Raw genomic sequence first — 17,561 nt, 5'->3', positions numbered from 1 at the left:
CACTCTTGCACAAATCCCTTATCACCCGCGATTCACAAAAATCCCTTTTTTTCCTCCTTAATCATAAGTGTCGAAAACTCGTTATTCGATAGCCACTGTAATTGTCGCTTCATTTGGAAGTTTCAACGGTCATTGTTCACCATGTTCGATTACTGCGAGTCGCACAATAAGTTCTAAACAGCGATAACCTCTTTAACCATCCCGTCAGCCTTTTTCGTAACTCACACACCTCTCTGTGCTACGGAAGATATCATTTTTGTCACAGAGAACCATTCCAGTTACGCACAGTTTCCTAGGAGCAAATACCTGACACTTTTTTCAACAGTGATCAGCTCCCGTTATGATACCTCAAACATACAGGGCGATTCTTAGCGTTCCATACCTTAGTAGGTAGAAAAGTAAGCCTGTCAGTCCGACTGTTGAAAACTCTTTTTCTGAGGAACGAGTCGACGTATCAAGTTGTAATTAATGTCACTTTTTGGTACATACACTGTATTCCAACATTATGAAGTATCTCGAAGAAAACCATTTATTGGCACATAGTTAGCAGGGATTTAGAAAATATCGTTCTTGCGAAACACAACTAGTTCTTTATACTGATGAAGTAATGAGTGCTATCGACAGGGGATGTCAAATTGATTCCATATATTTCGATTTCCAGATGGCTTTCGTCACCGATCCTAACAAGCGTCTTCGAACCAAACTGCCCGCCTACGGAATATCGCCTCAGTTGTGAGACTGGATTCGTGATTTCCTGTCAGAAAAGTCACAGTTCGTAGTAATAGACGGAGAGTTATCGAGTAAAACAGAAGTAATATCCGGCGTTCCCCAAGGAAGTGCTGTAGGACCTCTATTGTTCCTGATCTATATTAACGACATAGGAGACAGTCTGAGTAATCGTCTTCGATTGTTTGCAGATAATGCTGTCATTTACCGTCTTGTAAAAACATCAGATGACCAAAAAGAATTGCAAAATGATTCAAATAAGATATCTGTATGACGCGAAAAGTGGTAGTTGACCCTGAATAAAGAAAAGTGTGAAATAATTCACACAAATCTGAAGGCTGCAAATTCAACTAAATACTTAGAGATTATAGCTACAAACAACCTAAACTGAAACCATCATATAGATAACATACTGGGTAGAGCAAACCTAAGACTGCGATTCATTGTCAGAACTCTTAGAAGGTGCAATAGGTCTACTAAAGAGACTGCTTACACCACGCTTGTCCGCCCCATTCTGGTGTACTGCTGTGCGGTGTGGGATTAGCATCACGTGGGACTGACGGATGACATCCGAAAAGTACAAAGAAGGGCAGCTCGTTTTGTATTATCGCGTAATAGGGGAGATAGTGTCACAGACTTGATACGTGAATTGGAGGGGCAATCATTAAAAGAAACGCGTTTTTCGTTGTGACAGGATCTTCCATGAAATTTCAATCACCTATTTTCTCCTCCGATTGCGAAAACATTCTGTTGGCACTCACATACATAGGGAGAAATGATCATCACAATAAAATAAAAGAAATCAGGGGTCGCACAGAAAAATTTAAGTGCTCGTTTTTCCCACATTCGAGAGTGGAACGTCACGTAAATGTAGATACATGTACAACGCCTATGATCTCATGAATATATAAAAAGCGAAGCTTCGAAGTCAATTTCACCAAAACAAATGTCACATACTTTGATACTCGCGAAGTCAGTCAGCATAACCTACAGGGTAGTTCCCGTCGACCTAGAATCATGAAATTTGACAACAAGCAAGCTTTCACGGTACGGCACAGCCAAAGGAAAAAATCCAAAAAATTTTAATTGCAATTATATCTGACTAACAGGTTTTTGGTCATTTGTTACGTGACTTGTTGTCTGTCCTTCCGTCTGTTTTTTTTCTTTGATCATCAGTCCCCCTTCCGTCTGTCCAACCCCATTTTTCTCAGGTGGGTATACTTGCCAAATTGAAATTTATGACACTTATTAATGTCTATAGTCACTGGACGTTGTAACGAAGGTAAGTTTCTAAGTCAAAGCAATCAAAAGATACGAGCATTTATACCACATTCTTTGATACTAGCGAACTTACCACCCAAAACGTACAAAGAACCTCCCATTTACTTAAACAATTATTGTTTGTCCGTCATTTATGAGACATATTTTTATACTTCCATACTCACTCATTAAAATCTATAGGTTACTTCCCTTTGACTAAAATCAAGAAATTTGGCGGGAAGAAAAGTTTCACATTGCAAGAAAGGGAAAAAAATTAGAAAATTGATAATTTGTAATGTATATTACAGGTAAAAAAATATTTCTTTTGTCATTTGTTACCCGACTTCAAACTTGAAATTAAAAAGTTCTCGAAAGCCCTGGAATCCCTGCGACCGATGTCTTGCCAGAATCAGTATGGATAACAGCCAACAATCATCGAGATTCTGTCTCCTTTAATGGACGAGCTGTCTGTCTAAGTAATGAAGTTTGTTCGGAAGCCTCAGTGCGTGAGTCGTACTCACACCTGGCAACATTTTCCGAGCTTCGCGGGGCAGCCGCGCGGCCTAGGGCGCCTTGTCGCGGTCAGCGTGGCTCTCCCCGTCGGAGGTTCGAGTCCTCCTTCGGGTATGAGTGTATGTGTCGTTCTTAGCGTAAGTTACTTTAAGTTAGATTAAGCAGTGCGTAAGCTTAGGGACCGATGACCACAGCAGTTTGGTTCCATAAGAACTTACCACAAATTTCCAAATTCGAAAATTTTCTGAATTTGTGCGAATTGGACGAAACGCGCTCTGAGTATAAGGAGCAAAAGGGATCATTCATTGTTTCTATGCAATAGGGTATTTATTAATTCATCACGCCTGTACAGTACAGTGCGCTACAGAGAACCATATGGTACCATGAGGAAGTGTTCGAAGCGGCTCCCACGGTCTTCTACGCATGGGCAAATTCGATGCAGCAGCAACTGTCACACCTTTTAAGACATGACATCTTGCAAGCGAATGGTGTTACAGGCAGTATGAATTTGCTGTGGCAGTGTCTGTACGTCCGAGATAGGTTCCGCTTATATGACTACTATCAGGTGCCACGGAAAGTAGAAATATAAAGGTTTGAGTTCCGGCGATATGGTGCTCCATGCAACCGCAGCACGTTGTCCGATCCATCGATTGGCACAGATGTTGTTGAAATGCCTCCGCATGTAGAAATGATCTGGAGCGGCACACAATCATGTAGAAGCCATATTACCCTTCCTGCCAACAAAGGCACGTCTTTCATGTAGGGGAAAAAGGGTCTTCCGCAAGAACTGCAGATATGCCTAGCCAGTGAGCCGTAGTGGAAAGATCACTGGCCCTTCTGTCCACCGTCTTAGCTCTGTGGTCAGCACCTCTCACTGCCATACACCAAGCATAAATTCGATTCCTGGCCGGATCGGGGATTTTCTCCGCTCGGGGACTAGGTGATACCATGATTTTATCATCCTAATGTGACGTCCAATAAAAAGACTTGCAACGTTGCGGCGAACCTTCCCACCTGGTGACTATCGGCAATCTATGCCATACGATCATGTCATTTCATTGCACTGGTCGCATAAGGTGGTCGATTCGCCTATACATTATGGGTGAACTACTGTGATGGCTCGCTGCCACCATTCCATAGGGATTCTGCGTGTCCCACAGGTAAGGGTGGTCATAGTTGACGAAACGACCCCACATAAAGGTAATGTCTTCTGTGAAAATCATGAGTGACGGTAATCTCGGCACCATGGTGGCCTGTTCGATGAACCTGCGACAAAACCATCGCAGCAGAGGCAAGTTCGTAGTTAATACGTCGTGTGCGAGTGATACGGATACTGGCAGCTGTGAAGAATGTTCTACAAGGTCATCTGGTTTACCATACGCTGGCGAGCCACTTCTCTCCTACTGACACTAGGGTCATATTGTGCAGTGCTCAGCACTTATTCCTCGAGGGCCTGTGTACGTATCGGGTGCACCTGACTTTCATAATTACCCTTTCCCATATACGAGTCTGCCTCACACAAACGACGACACAGTTGAAAACAGTTTATTGTGCAGCTGCTGTCGGCTGGGATACTTTCCCTGTTACAATTGTGCTGCCATTCGTCTGTCCTTATGTGAAGACCATGTGGGCATGATCCTGGTCTGTGTACCGGGCCGTCGCCCCTTATCGGTGCGCTAGATGACACACACGTTCACACCAGAGTGAGTCGGCAACAGCAGTGTAGTGGGTGCCCCCGGTACGTATGTGCGAGCGTACGCTCGTCGTGGCCCACTCTACTGTCCCCTTGAGTGTAAAGTTGAAACACTGCTACAGAACATTCCCATTTGCCTAGTGTGTTCTCAAGTGTGCTTCCTATCGCCGAAGACCTACCTTATCAAAGATCTTTTATCTCCACTTTAAAGAGGCCACACATCCCTTGTAGCCCATTTGCGGCCGTATGTCCATATGATCTTTTTTATTCACTCCTTGTCCTCTCAGAGGAAAATAAACTTGCGTAGCATGGCCATTGAACTACGAGCCTGGAAGGACACCAGAGCATTCTTAAAGTACACGAGATGAAGTGATCATGATCTTTGTAATTTCTAAATTCTCCGGGAAATACTATTATATGAGATATAAATATTTACATTAAGTGTTCAAATTTATATTTGCTGTCACTGTGAATAACTTTTACTTTAGGGAACATTCAACAGTGCAGTTTTCATTAGCACACAAAGTTTTCATTCCTGTAAGCTGTACATCTACAAAATATCAGTTCATAATGTGTTTATGTTCTATGTTATTTTTGATCTCCCATAAGTATAGAACGCTTATAAAAAGACTTTCTGTGTACTCCAGCACGTCTTTGTTGAAGAAAATACCATGCCAACTCATCCCACAATATCCGTCTGTTTCCTCAGTTAATTGAATGTCCTGTTCTTTCTGTGCTTTACGAGTTTGACAGAGTCCTAAATGAGTCCTCAGTGAAGGCACAGGGGAAACTAGCAGCAAACTACGGATTTCTCTAGGCACAATAGGCAGATCATTAGAACCGCGCTAACTGGGAGCTGGGACAGTGGCCTGGAAACTGAAAACAGGCGGGTTTTTAATGTCTGTGCTAGCTCCGGTATGGTGCGAACGATTAAGATTGTGTCGGACGTAGCCACGTGCTGTGGGGTCCCGGAGGTCGTCTGAAAAGAACCTGTTAATGGACTGTGTTACACATCCGGCCAGCGCGAAATACATTATTTCTACAAGTTATTCTCTCTGCTCATAGAACACCTGAGTGGAAAGTGCTTTCGTTGGTAATGCTTTTCGTCAAATAACGGACTATCTGGGCTGGTTGGAACATTTTCATCTCTGCTTTCTTGTGGGAACCTCGTCGGCTGTTTATTGTTGGTATTTCTTCTTCTTCATTTATGGGGGAGGAACTCTGACAGCGTGATTCCATTCCAATTATCTTCTCTCTCAATGACAGAAGGAACATCATTGGCTGTTCGAAAATAACTCTGTAAGCTGGAGTTTACGATGCTCTTTTCAACAAATTTCAGACGCAGGAAGATATCTGTGAGTTCGGAAGTCGGCTTTCTCAGAACTGTTTTCGCCGGAACGCCGGAAGGAAACTGACTGGATAACTAACAAAATATTTGCTGGGTGGGATGTTGGACCGCCAGTAAAAAAAAGAAAAAGAGAGAGAGAGAGAGAGAGAGAGAGAGCAGTGGGGTAAGATAAAACTTTTTTGGGCAACCTGGATGAAGGTGCGGAAAAAGACTCCCGGGGCTTGGGGCCGTCGCAAGGAAGATTTCTGGACTACAGAGGCATGACGGATGGCGCACTACATGTTTGGGATTGTGTGTCAGCCGATCCCACAGCGACTGATGATACTCGGCTGGCAGAAGGTACTGACGGTTGCAAGACTCGACGCTCCGACTCATCAACTAGAGTGTTATTATCTGGCAGCACAGAATAACTGGGAAGGAAGGGAGGCGTTTTTTGGTCCGTAGTAAGCAGGCTGTTTAGGTTGTTATGTTGGTAACGCCATGTAACGCTCTATATGAAAATCGCTGACTGTGCTGTGTGCAGTCTGTGGCTGGTTTGCATTGTTGGAATAGTCACCATTGTAGTGTTGGGCAGTTGGCTGTTAACAGCGCGTAGCGTTGCACAGTTGGAGGTGAGCCGCCAGCAGTGGTGGATGTGGGGAGAGAAATGGAGGAGTTTTGAGAGCAGATGATCTGGACGTGTGTCCATTAGAAACAGTAAATTTGTGAGACTGGATGTCATGAACTGCTTTTTATATGACGACTTTTGAACACTATTAAGGTAAATACATTGTTTGTTCTCTATCAAAATCTCATTTGCTAACTATGCCTATCAGTAGTTAGTGCCTCCAGTAGTTTGAATCTTTTATTTAGCTGGCAGTAGTGCGCTCGCCGTATTGTAGTAGTTCGCGTGACGAAGATTTTTGCGAGGTAAGTGATTTGTGAAAGGTATAGGTTAATGTTAGCTGGGGCCATTGTTTTGTAGGGATTACTGAAAGTCAGATTACGGTGCGCTATAAATATTGTGTGTCATTTTAGTGTTGATCAGAATAGGTAAAGAACGAACTTAATGTCTGAGTACGTTCAGTTCTGCTCGGCTGTTTGATATTCAAATAATGTAAGAGGTTTATCAGCACAACCATTCATAAATTTTTCTAAGGTGACGTAACTTAACAAAAGGTCTGAGAGTCGAGGACTCAACCACGAACGAGGAGACTCTTTCGCATGCAGATTTAATATGTCTTCCTGGACCGATGAGCTAATCGTTACACACCTGTCCCTAGTTGTGGATGAATAACGTATTGCAATTGTGGTCACTCTGAATCCGCTTCTTTCTTATAGAATTTGCCAACCAGTCTACCTCCGATTTAAGCGTATTTCAACGTTAAAACTGGGTAATTCCTCTAAGTGATGTATTGTGCATATTAATGTTGTTAATGTGTCAGGATTGGTGAGGAAGGGAAAGCAATGGGCATTCACTGAGGTGTATGGATGTTGAGTGCCGTAAAAACGAAAGGCAGGCCTAGAGAAGCGGCCGAAACTGAATGGGCCGCTACCCAAGAGAGCAGGAGAGGAGAGTTTCTGGTCGATTCGGAAGGCGCCAGCAGAAGAGAGCGGAGGTGTGTCCTCTCCCGGCGACTGGCTGCGGTTCCACCCCGACATGACGTCCTCCAACCCTTCCTATTGGACAGCCAAGTTGTAGACGCGCAGTTCGGTAGCGTTATCTCTCCATCAACACTTGCGTTTGGCTGATAATGGTTCAACTCGTGAGTTTCAAAGTGGTTGTGCCTGGTTTTCCAACGTGACCGAAATGCTGCAACTAGCCGCCAGGCAGTTAGCACTGACGGACTTCAAGTGAAAAGTAATCAAATTTCATACTATTAAATCCATTCAGTATCGGCCCCCACTGTACAATGTGTATTTATTGCTTTCTAGGTTATATGTGTACTTACAAGCAATGATTGTAACAAATCTGCTGAAGTTAAATTTGGCCGAGAGTCTTAATTCAGTAGAAAATTCCCTTTTCATTATGTAACCTTTAATATTTTTCCTAGGAAGTAACACCTGGGTCAGATTTTCCAGTGGCAATTGTATTCATATAGTTCAGTCCGTTGAGCAACAGAATCATCTACGTATCTGTGTTCGTGAGGAGTGATCTGCCTCTCTGTCGGTCCACCCAGTGCAAATCACTTTTGCAGCCAAAAGACTTGCTAGCTTGGCTAGCGTCTTACACGCTAGGGTTTGCTGTCGCATCGACGTCGGGCGCGTCAGAGATGGAGAATACGGTCGGATTGGGGAAAGGCAGCAAAAAAACTGACCGCCTAATTAGAAACAGTCGTGCATTCGACTCAAGCGATTTAGGGAAAGTACAAAAATCTGTATGGTCAGATGGTGATTTGAACCACTGTCCTTCTGAACACGAGCCTGTTTCCTCACCACAGCGCCACCTGGTTTGGTTCTGGTACGAAAACGTACAGAATGTGGGCGAAAGATGATTTCAAGGTTTAGAATTGGATCACAAAAAGTTTAAGTTGGCGAAATTTTGACACCGCTGTCTTCGAAATGGAAGGACCCACATTCGATTCCTTGTACTCCCTCAGTTTCCTCTTTCTTTCTTTACTTTGTTTTATACGTATGGAGGTTTGGCTGTAGACTGTGGCTAGTGAAGTCAGCCTCATTAGTGAGTAGAGTTCAATGAGGATTGCTACTAAGATTGGATGGTGCCTACTGCATTACGCTAATGATGCTTTGTTAGTAATTCTTGGAATATGCACACAGGACCTGGAAATTAGGAAAATGGGAGCATTTTACTGGTTAAAGAAAGGCAATCAAATAGAAGTACGAAGGGTGCTTGGTACTGAGGCAGTTCGAAATAGGTAATAAAAGATCGCCATATTATAAATGTGTCAAAATGAATGTGACACTTCAGGCACGGGTAGGACACCATATGAATTTCTCCCTAACATCAGGGAGAGATTAAAAATGAGATTTCTTAACCGATTGAGTGGCCAGGTACATTACCGGACCGACTATGGCCCTTATACTACGTATCTATACAGTGTGGGCACATCAGAATACACATAATGGTACTGCACGCTCCTTGAAGATGCAGCGTGTATTGGACGTCAGGTATTAGCATTTTGGGCTGTAACCAGGAAGGACAAGGGAGGTTTTACCAGGCATTCAGCCATAAGTCATCGTGCTGCCACCCAGGTTAGACAACATACTCTGTAGATGGATAGAAGGTAACAGGGGTCGTTGACCACCGAATGCAATGCTGCCCCAAGAATCTACATTGGGCTGGTGCAAATGATCACGGAAGTATGGACTTTAAGGCGTAACAGTGATGGGTGGAATTACTTGCTAATCGCTTTTGATCAGGCTAGTATGAGGGTGCGTCCAGTAGAGGAGACATCCATCTACAAGTTAAATGCATCAAAATAAATGAACAAACAGAACAATTTCTATAATGCTTATAATAGATTAGTAGCTGGGTAAGTGGTTAAGGGTCTGGTCCCTTCAACACCCACAAAGCAACCTAGGTGGTTAAGGGATTCGTTATAGTTTCGTAGTAGTACAATTAGTTTTAGTTTTCTTTCATTATTTTCTCCTCTTTCTTTTTTTTTAAAATTAAGTATCAGAAATAAAACGTTAACACATAATTTTCTTACCACCCAAGGAAATGTGATTTTCATGGTTGATTTTAGCTTTTCAGGTAATAGGTCTATAATTATGAAGAATAAACAAATAAATAAAATTCTGTAAAAATGTACGTATGTCTGGATAGATTTCATCCATACTTTGTACACACCTACCTTACAATCAGGCGACAATCGCTGTTGTGGTTAGAACCACCTATCTCTCAAAGGGGTGAGGGGGAAAAGCGGGAGTGGTCAGCGACGCTTGGATTCACAGTTTTTATTTGAGAATGAGAGCTGTTAGCGACTTTGCAGACTTTAATTTCAAACCCTTGTGAAATTCTTTTTCGAACGCGACCCCTACGAAATGTTGAAAGAACAAATGTTTATCGCTTACTAGTTTTCCGCTAGTCACAAATGTACCACTTGAGGCATGACGTTATAAATTATTACTTCTTCACTAAAAACTGCATTCGCGTCACTTTTTACAGACAGTACGCACTTGTACCACTGGATGCAGGTGCAAAACTACACTTAGTTCAGGAAACGTGACGTCATAAACAATAATATGATTGTAAAATGTCGCATCATGCACAACGTTTAAATGTTTTACTTTTTTAATACTAATTCTATTCGCAATAAATTTCACAGACTGTGTCCACATATGCTGCTGATTGCATTTGCAACATTATATCATTGTTAATTATATCACTGTAGGAGATATGACGTCATGAACACTAGATGCGTGTAAAACTGTCGCATCGTACATGATGTTTAAACTTATTATTTCGTTGCAACTAACTCCATTCGCAACACATATTGCAGACAATGTCCAAATATGCCGCTGAATTTATCTACCAAATTTTACCATAGCTGAGGATACGTGACGTCAAACCTTAAGCACAATACCACACGTTGCGCGGTACGGGCGTGGACGCATTGCTACAAATAAATACGTCAGCAACGCCGCGTTTCTCTACTAGTACATGATAAAATGTGTAGGCGATTCGGCAGTATGAAATGGGTGAAATTAAGAACACAGGGCTATCCCCACAGGTCACAACAGAGGCACTATTACAGCTGAGCCTGGGTGAAAGACACGGTAAGTCATTCCTCGTTTGTTCGAAGACACTATAGGCTGCAAGTAAAATATTCAGATCCCAGGCCAGTATTCAGACACACATCCCATCGTCAGCGTCACATATTATGCACATCAATATCAAATGACGTCCATATAACTTATAAATTCTCTGTGTTGTAACTACGGCTGGATCTGAAATATCCACAGGGTTCTATGTTTTCTAGATACACCTCAGTATCATGCTAGATTTTACAATTGACTCTCACGTCAGTTAACATGTTCGTACATGATATATGCTACTGACGGTAGGTTCTATGCCCGTATACCAGTTAGACAGTGGAATATCTTACATGTGTCTGGTAGTGTACAGCAAGCAAGACGTGTCTTAAAGAATATTTTCAAGCATTATTATGAATATCAGTAAGCTACACTGTTTTTTAAATGGTTTTCATTTTATAAGTAATTCACTATGAGCCCATTTCGACAATTGCCATACTGCAGACGCTTTTAATGTAAGCTTTTTTTCTCTTGACAGCATGGATGACATCGAATCAGTGATATTACGTGTTTACATAGTTACCATTAGAAATAACTGAAGTGTGGAACTTCGGTTGTTTTGTTCTAATTACATGTAAGATAAAACACAAACCTAATGCATTATAACTTTTCTGATCATCGTTGCAGACCATTATGTTAAGACCATGACTTATTTAAGTACTTACTGAGCGCCTGAGGACAGAAACATTGTCCCAGTAATTGTACTGTAGTGGTTATTAAACTAGACTGTCACATGGTGGTTCGTGAGTCCAAATCTCACATGAACTGTAAAATTTTAATTTTTATATTCGGTTCGAGTGTATTCTAGAAGTATCCACAAATGTCAAGAATGATTGTACTGGAATGTTCTATAAGTGTATATATACCATATGTGTTCTGCTGCTGAATAAACCTTCGTTAAGTGAAGTTAGTGTTCGTTATTCATCCAATTGCACCTTCTTCTAAGTTACAATATGACGAAATGGGCTCATCTGAGTGACTTATAAAATAAAAACCGTTTATGAGCAATGTAGTTGGCTAATATTCATAACAATCATGCCATTACAAGGCATATTTTGCATTGCGGGCCCGAAAGAACAAAAAACCTGCGAGCAACTCGATTTTCTTTCCATCTGACTTTTTTTTAACTTTGTGGCAGACTTCATCAAGTGTAATGTCTGTAAGTGGTGGTTTGCCATTATTTCAGCAAAAGACCGATCTTTCTAAAGCGTAAGAGCTGGATAACGTGTTTGTCAGAATAGATTTCGAATACCCTCTCTGTCGAGGTAGGTTAGGACAGCACGGGCAATATGTGATCTTGCGTTAAGTTGTAGAAAGAGAAAATCACGGAAACCTCGAAACTATGGACAGTCACCGACCTTAACATTACAGAAATGTAACACTTATTGTTCAGACTACCGCCTCGGCGAACAATAGTTGGTAGTATTAATGTGTGTGTACCTAATGGCTACGCGCACCGTCACGCCAACGGATGAGTTCATCATGATGTTGTATGCGGAAAGGATAACGTTCGAAAACACGACGAGCTGCCACTGCCGTGCCCAGTGTTGTTTCTGAATCTCGCACGTCAATTGAAGCCGTAGCAGCTCCATGGTGTTCCAGACGGCGTCGTACTGTGTTTATGGATACTGATACTGTCGCGAAAAAGCCAGTCTCCCGACACTATGTGCGTGAAGTTGCTTCCCTACGTGGCCAAGAAAACATGCCTGTCCTATCGGCCATAGTGGCATAGGATCGTAGCGATCATGTATAGAAATCAGTGTGGCCCTCCTGAGCAGCGCATTGATTCTACGGCATCGTGTTGAAAAGTAATGCCTCCCAATTTTTATACGAAAATTCTTACAGTTTTGCAAATACAAAAAACTTTATTAACACTCTACTTCTTCGTTCTTCATGTCTACAAGTTGCTTTCTCAAAATAGTCACCCTCCGATGAACACATTTTTCCCACCGAGAGAGAAGTTTGTTTATATTGTCAGTGTAGAATGTTTGGATTTCTACATCTACATCTACATCCGTACTCCGCAAGCCACCTGACGGTGTGTGGCGGAGGGTACCCTGAGTACCTCTATCAGTTCTCCCTTCTATTCCAGTCTCGTATTGTACGTGGAAAGAAGGATTGTCGGTATGCTTCTGTGTGGGCTCTAATCTCTCTGATTTTATCCTCATGGTCTCTTCGCGAGATATACGTAGGAGGGAGCAATATACTGCTTGACTCTTCGGTGAAGGTATGTTCTCGGAGCTTTAACAAAAGCCCGTACCGAGCTACTGAGCGTCTCTCCTGCAGAGTCTTCCACTGGAGTTTATCTATCATCTCCGTAACGCTTTCGCAATTACTAAATGATCCTGTAACGAAGCGCGCTGCTCTCCGTTGGATCTTCTCTATCTCTTCTATCAACCCTACCTGGTGCGGATCCCACACTGCTGAGCAGTATTCAAGCATTGGGCGAACAAGTGTACTGTAACCTACTTCCTTTGTTGTCGGATTGCATTTCCTTAGGATTCTTCCAATGAATCTCAGTCTGGCATCTGCTTTACCGACGATCAACTTTATATGATCATTCCATTTTAAATCACTCCTAATGCGTACTCCCAGATAATTTATGGAATTAACTGCTTCCAGTTGCTGACCTGCTATTTTGTAGCTAAATGATAAGGGACCTATCTTTCTATGTATTCGCATCACATTACACTTCGCTACATTCTTGACAAAGTCGTTACCTCTACTTACATTGCTTCTTCACTATCATCAAAATGAAGTCTTAGTAGGTGTTCTCTCAGTTATGAAAACATAAAAATCGAATGGGGCCAAATCGAGACTATATGGAGAACGATCGATGACAGTGAACCAAAGGCGTCAGATTGTTGCATACGTCACAGCGCTCGCTTATGGTCTAGCTTTCTCATGCTGTAGGATAGGGTGCTCCAGGTGTGAACGAACTCTTCGGATTCGAAACTTGATTACAGCACGCTGTTTCTCGAGCACAGACGTAGTTGCATTACACAGCGCTCTGTTACGCGCTACATTTGGGAGCTCTCTAGCGGCACGAGGTTGCAGATATGCAAAAAGGAAGAAAAATGGTGTAAAATATTAATAACTTCGTTCTTGGTTTACAAAGCTTTAAGTGCTTTCACATAAAAAAACGGAGGAATTAGTTTCCAGAACACCCTAGTATATACCCATGACAGTCATGGAAGTCTGAGCAGCGCAAAGAGTAAATTCGTGGAACAGTATACCATAATCTCGCTAGACCACGATTTTGGCGATGTTGAATGCTGACTCGTGACAGCAGATAGCTTAACTTCATAGACGATATTATCACAAATAAACACAAGTAAATTGTGACCTTCGAATGAGAAAGCCTGACGGCCGGGTTGGCAGAGCGTTTCTAGGCGCTACAGTCTGGAGCCGAGCGACCGCTACGGTCGCAGGTTCGAATCCTGCCTCGGGCATGGATGTGTGTGCTGTCCTTAGGTTAGTTAGGTTTAATTAGTTCTAAGTTCTAGGCGACTAATGACCTCAGACGTTAAGTCTCATAGTGCTCACAGCCATTTGAACCATTATTTTGAGAAACCCTGTGTATACTATTTCCACACATACAGAATGTAGAAGGCTTCACCCAGCGTACTTTGTGTGGTGGTGTTGAAATGCTAATAATGTGTTTCTACTATACTTCACACTAATTTTATATTATTTTATACAGTTTCTGGGCCTTGCTGTTTTAAGCAGTGTGTTTCACAATATGGTGCTTTACACTATATCTCATCAGTTTCTGGGCCTTGCTATTTTAAGCAGTGTGTTTCACAATATGGTGCTTTACACTATATCTCATCGTCTTTTGTGTACTGCACACAGTCTTAACCACGTCTTCATGCTTTTCCTTTCTCTACCTTCTTTGGTTCTTTCTTGATTTTTCATCTTTACGTCCTTAATTTGTAAAATAGCTATTACAATGAATGTTAGTAACATTTTGTCTCTGGGTATTAAGTGAAAATACGTCCAATCGTACATCTGGATAGTGTAAAAAAAGAGAGACTGCAATATTAACTGTAAAACATGATCAAAGAATAGAGAATGATTAAATCATTGGTGGTCTGTCGATTAACAACAATCAGCGGCAAATATTCTGTGCAACACAAAATTCTCAATGTACTATTCTACTCTTTAGAATGAGATTTTCGCTCTGCAGCGGAGTGTGCGCTGATACGAAATTTCCTGGCAGATTAAAACTGTGTGCTCGACCGAGACTCGAACTCGGGACCTTTGCCTTTCGCGGGCAAATAATGTACCATCTGAGCTACCGAAGCACGACTCAGCTGGAGAGTGAAAATCTCATTCCAGAAACATCCCCCAGGCTGTGGCTAAGCCACGTCTCCTCTATATCCTTGCTTTCAGTAGTGCTAGTTCTGCAAGTATCGCAGGAGAGCTTCTGTGAAGTTTGGAAGGTAGGAAACGAGGTACTGGCAGAAGTAAAGCTGTGAGCACCGGGCGTGAGTCGTGCTTAGGTAGCTCAGATGGTAGAGCACTTGCCCGTTAAAGGCAAAGGTCCCGAGTTCGAGTCTCGGTCGAGCACACAGTTTTAATCTGCCAGGAAGTTTCTTATTCTACTCTTATTCCTCATGTTCATGAGCTTGGCATCAGGATACGGCGTTGGTTAAATCTGAGAAAATTATGCAGCGTGAAAATGAATAAAACCGACTACTTACAATATGGATTCCTGACAGGAAATGGAGCAAAACAGGTACTACGAACATGTGCCCGGTAACGCACCGTTGACACTGTAGACAGCGTTGACGAATGACAGTTGCTTTGACCACGTGCACCACGCGGAGTGGCCGCCCGGTTTGAGGTGTCATGTCACTGATTGTGTGGCCGGAGGTTCGAGTCCTCCCTCGGGCATGGGTGTTTGTGTTGTTCTTAGCATAAGATAGTATAAGTTGTGTGTAAGGCTAGGGACCGATGACCTAAGCAATTTTGGCCCTTAGGAATTCACGTACATTTGAACATTTTTGACCACGTGCCATGTGCTCCTTGTATGTTCTATGCAGACTGTGTGATTGACGCTGCGTATTGTAAGTGGAAGAACGGTTCGGTATTCATGTGGGGAACAGTCCGATATGGTGTTTGTGTACGATCAGGCAGATGGAACGGTCAAGAGGCGGCACGGCTGTATGAGAACAAGTACCCTCGGAGATACCAACCATTTCAAACGACATATTAAGCCCTTTTTAGACATTTGTGCGATCAAGGGTCCTTTCAGAGAGACGAACATGCAGGGAGACGGCGGAATGTGTCCATATCAGATCTGAAGGACCGGGTTCTACAAGATATTAAGATGAAACATCCTACAAGCTTCAGGCAAGTGGCCTGCCAACATGGTGTAAGCCGAAGTATGATTATCTGAATCCTGCCTGGTAACCTCTATTATCCCTTGCAATTCCATGGAGGCCACTTTGAACATCTGGTGTGACTTGGATGCAATGTGGCTCTGGACTATGTTCCGGGACGATATTTTGTCGTTCCACATACACCGTAGATTTCTCGATACATGTTCATAGCATCTTTTTTTCCTCCACTTCCAATCAGGTATCCGTCACTGCATTTTGTCGGTTTCATTAATATTCACCCTGTATATGTTTCCAAAAAGGCATAATTAGTATTTTGCTACAAGAAAGCATGATTATCACTGCTCGAGAATTGTGTAAGGGATCAGTGATCCCACGAACGTAGATGCTAGTATCTGACACCCCGGTCGATAGCACACAGAAGTCGATTGTCGAGTGCTGCAGTAGGTAGTGAGACTACTGTTGAGTGAGTAGTAGTAATGGAGAGTATCGAGTGAGAAGTAGTACTCGAGAGACGGGCAAGAATGGTGGTCGAGTGAGTAGTAAACGATAAAATTCACTCGACTATGAGAAATGGGGTGTAGACTCATCGAAACCGATTCGCGAGTGATATGAAACCAAAAGTGACAAGTGCCGAATTACGTCTTTCGCGTCAACCGCGGCGGCCAGCAGCAACCATGGATTTGTAGTGAGAACTGTTGTGAATGTTAACCATCATCATTGCCTGTGACGAAGTACTGAAATCAGCAACCAATAAAAAGATATAACTGTGATCAGATGTGTAAGGCGAAGGTAGCAACTGCCTCAAAATTTGTGTGTTCGTAGAAAATACAATACAGTATGTACATCGCAAACTTTGTGGTCCTTAATAATAGACAAACTTTCAATCATTCCACTATTCAGTCTCAGCCGCATTCGGTTGAAATATCCCTGAAACCACAGCAGAGAAACCGATAGCCTTTCATTCATTAAGCACACGTTCATATAATCATAATAATTAACTGTTTAGCGGCTTCAGTAAATTTCAAAAAACTGAACAAAGGAATTTAAACATGGTCGTTTCAATTTGCACTCTGATGATAACATGTACAAACACTTGCCTGTGTCATGTTGTCTACTTAGATGCTGGTGTACCGCAATGTCTGTCGCGTTTTTTCCGTACTGGTTTGACGACACGTTGTGTTGGCCAAATATGAAAATTGAATATCAACGCTCGACGCTACTAATGAGTTTGGAGACATTGTGTACATAAAATATGGAAATTTCGCAGTCCGCTGTACTTGGCCTTACCTTCCATTTCTTGTTCTCACTGAGACGGCCAGCCAGGGTGGCACCGGCGCTTCCAGCGCCCACAATAACGAAGTCGTAGCTGTCCTCCATGTCACAGGCGGCATCCCGAGGCAATTCGTAAGCCGCTGTCAGCACGGGGTACACCGACCGAACGAGGAGTACCAGCAGATCGAAGAAGACGAGCGACCCGGGGTCCGAGACCCAGCTGGTAGACGCCCAGTGGCAGGACTGGTTTGCGGATGACGACCAACGTGGCCTCAGCGCTGCTGGAAGGCACATCGCGACACCCCTGCCGCCGGGAGACGGCCTTTTGCTCACCAGCGCAACCTGTTTGTTCAACAACATAAAACATTGCAGCAAATGGAAAAATAGCCTTAATTACGTAGTACGGAAATAGAGGTGTTTGTATGTGGGGGTGCAACGGGTGCACCGGTGAACCAGCTGTAGCGGAAAAACAATTACGTTCAAAACAAAAGAAGTCTTCAGTTTTACAACATGAATTTTGAAGCGGCTTAACCGCAGAAATTAATCAGAACCATGATTTCATAACAACATTAGATGTACACAACTAGTTTAATTTCGTTACTTCGGAAATTATTAACAATTACGGCTTCTGATCTAATCATAAAAT

At 42.7% G+C, this 17,561-nt stretch overlaps 1 protein-coding gene across 1 annotated transcript in view; it reads right to left on the bottom strand.

Moving 5' to 3' along the window:
- Positions 1-17,209, bottom strand: part of LOC126284933 (L-sorbose 1-dehydrogenase-like) — a 37,217-nt gene extending 20,008 nt beyond the window's left edge. The window contains exon 1 of the mRNA XM_049984234.1: positions 16,931-17,209. Coding sequence (XP_049840191.1) covers positions 16,931-17,209 — 279 coding nt within the window. The remainder of the gene's footprint in view (positions 1-16,930) is intronic.
- Positions 17,210-17,561: the final 352 nt, after the last annotated feature.

Source organism: Schistocerca gregaria, chromosome 1 (genome assembly GCF_023897955.1).
Source record: "Schistocerca gregaria isolate iqSchGreg1 chromosome 1, iqSchGreg1.2, whole genome shotgun sequence".
NCBI lineage: Eukaryota > Metazoa > Arthropoda > Insecta > Orthoptera > Acrididae > Schistocerca > Schistocerca gregaria.
The sequence above is the reverse complement of the archived record's forward strand: the minus strand, read 5'-3'. Positions and strand labels throughout refer to the sequence as shown.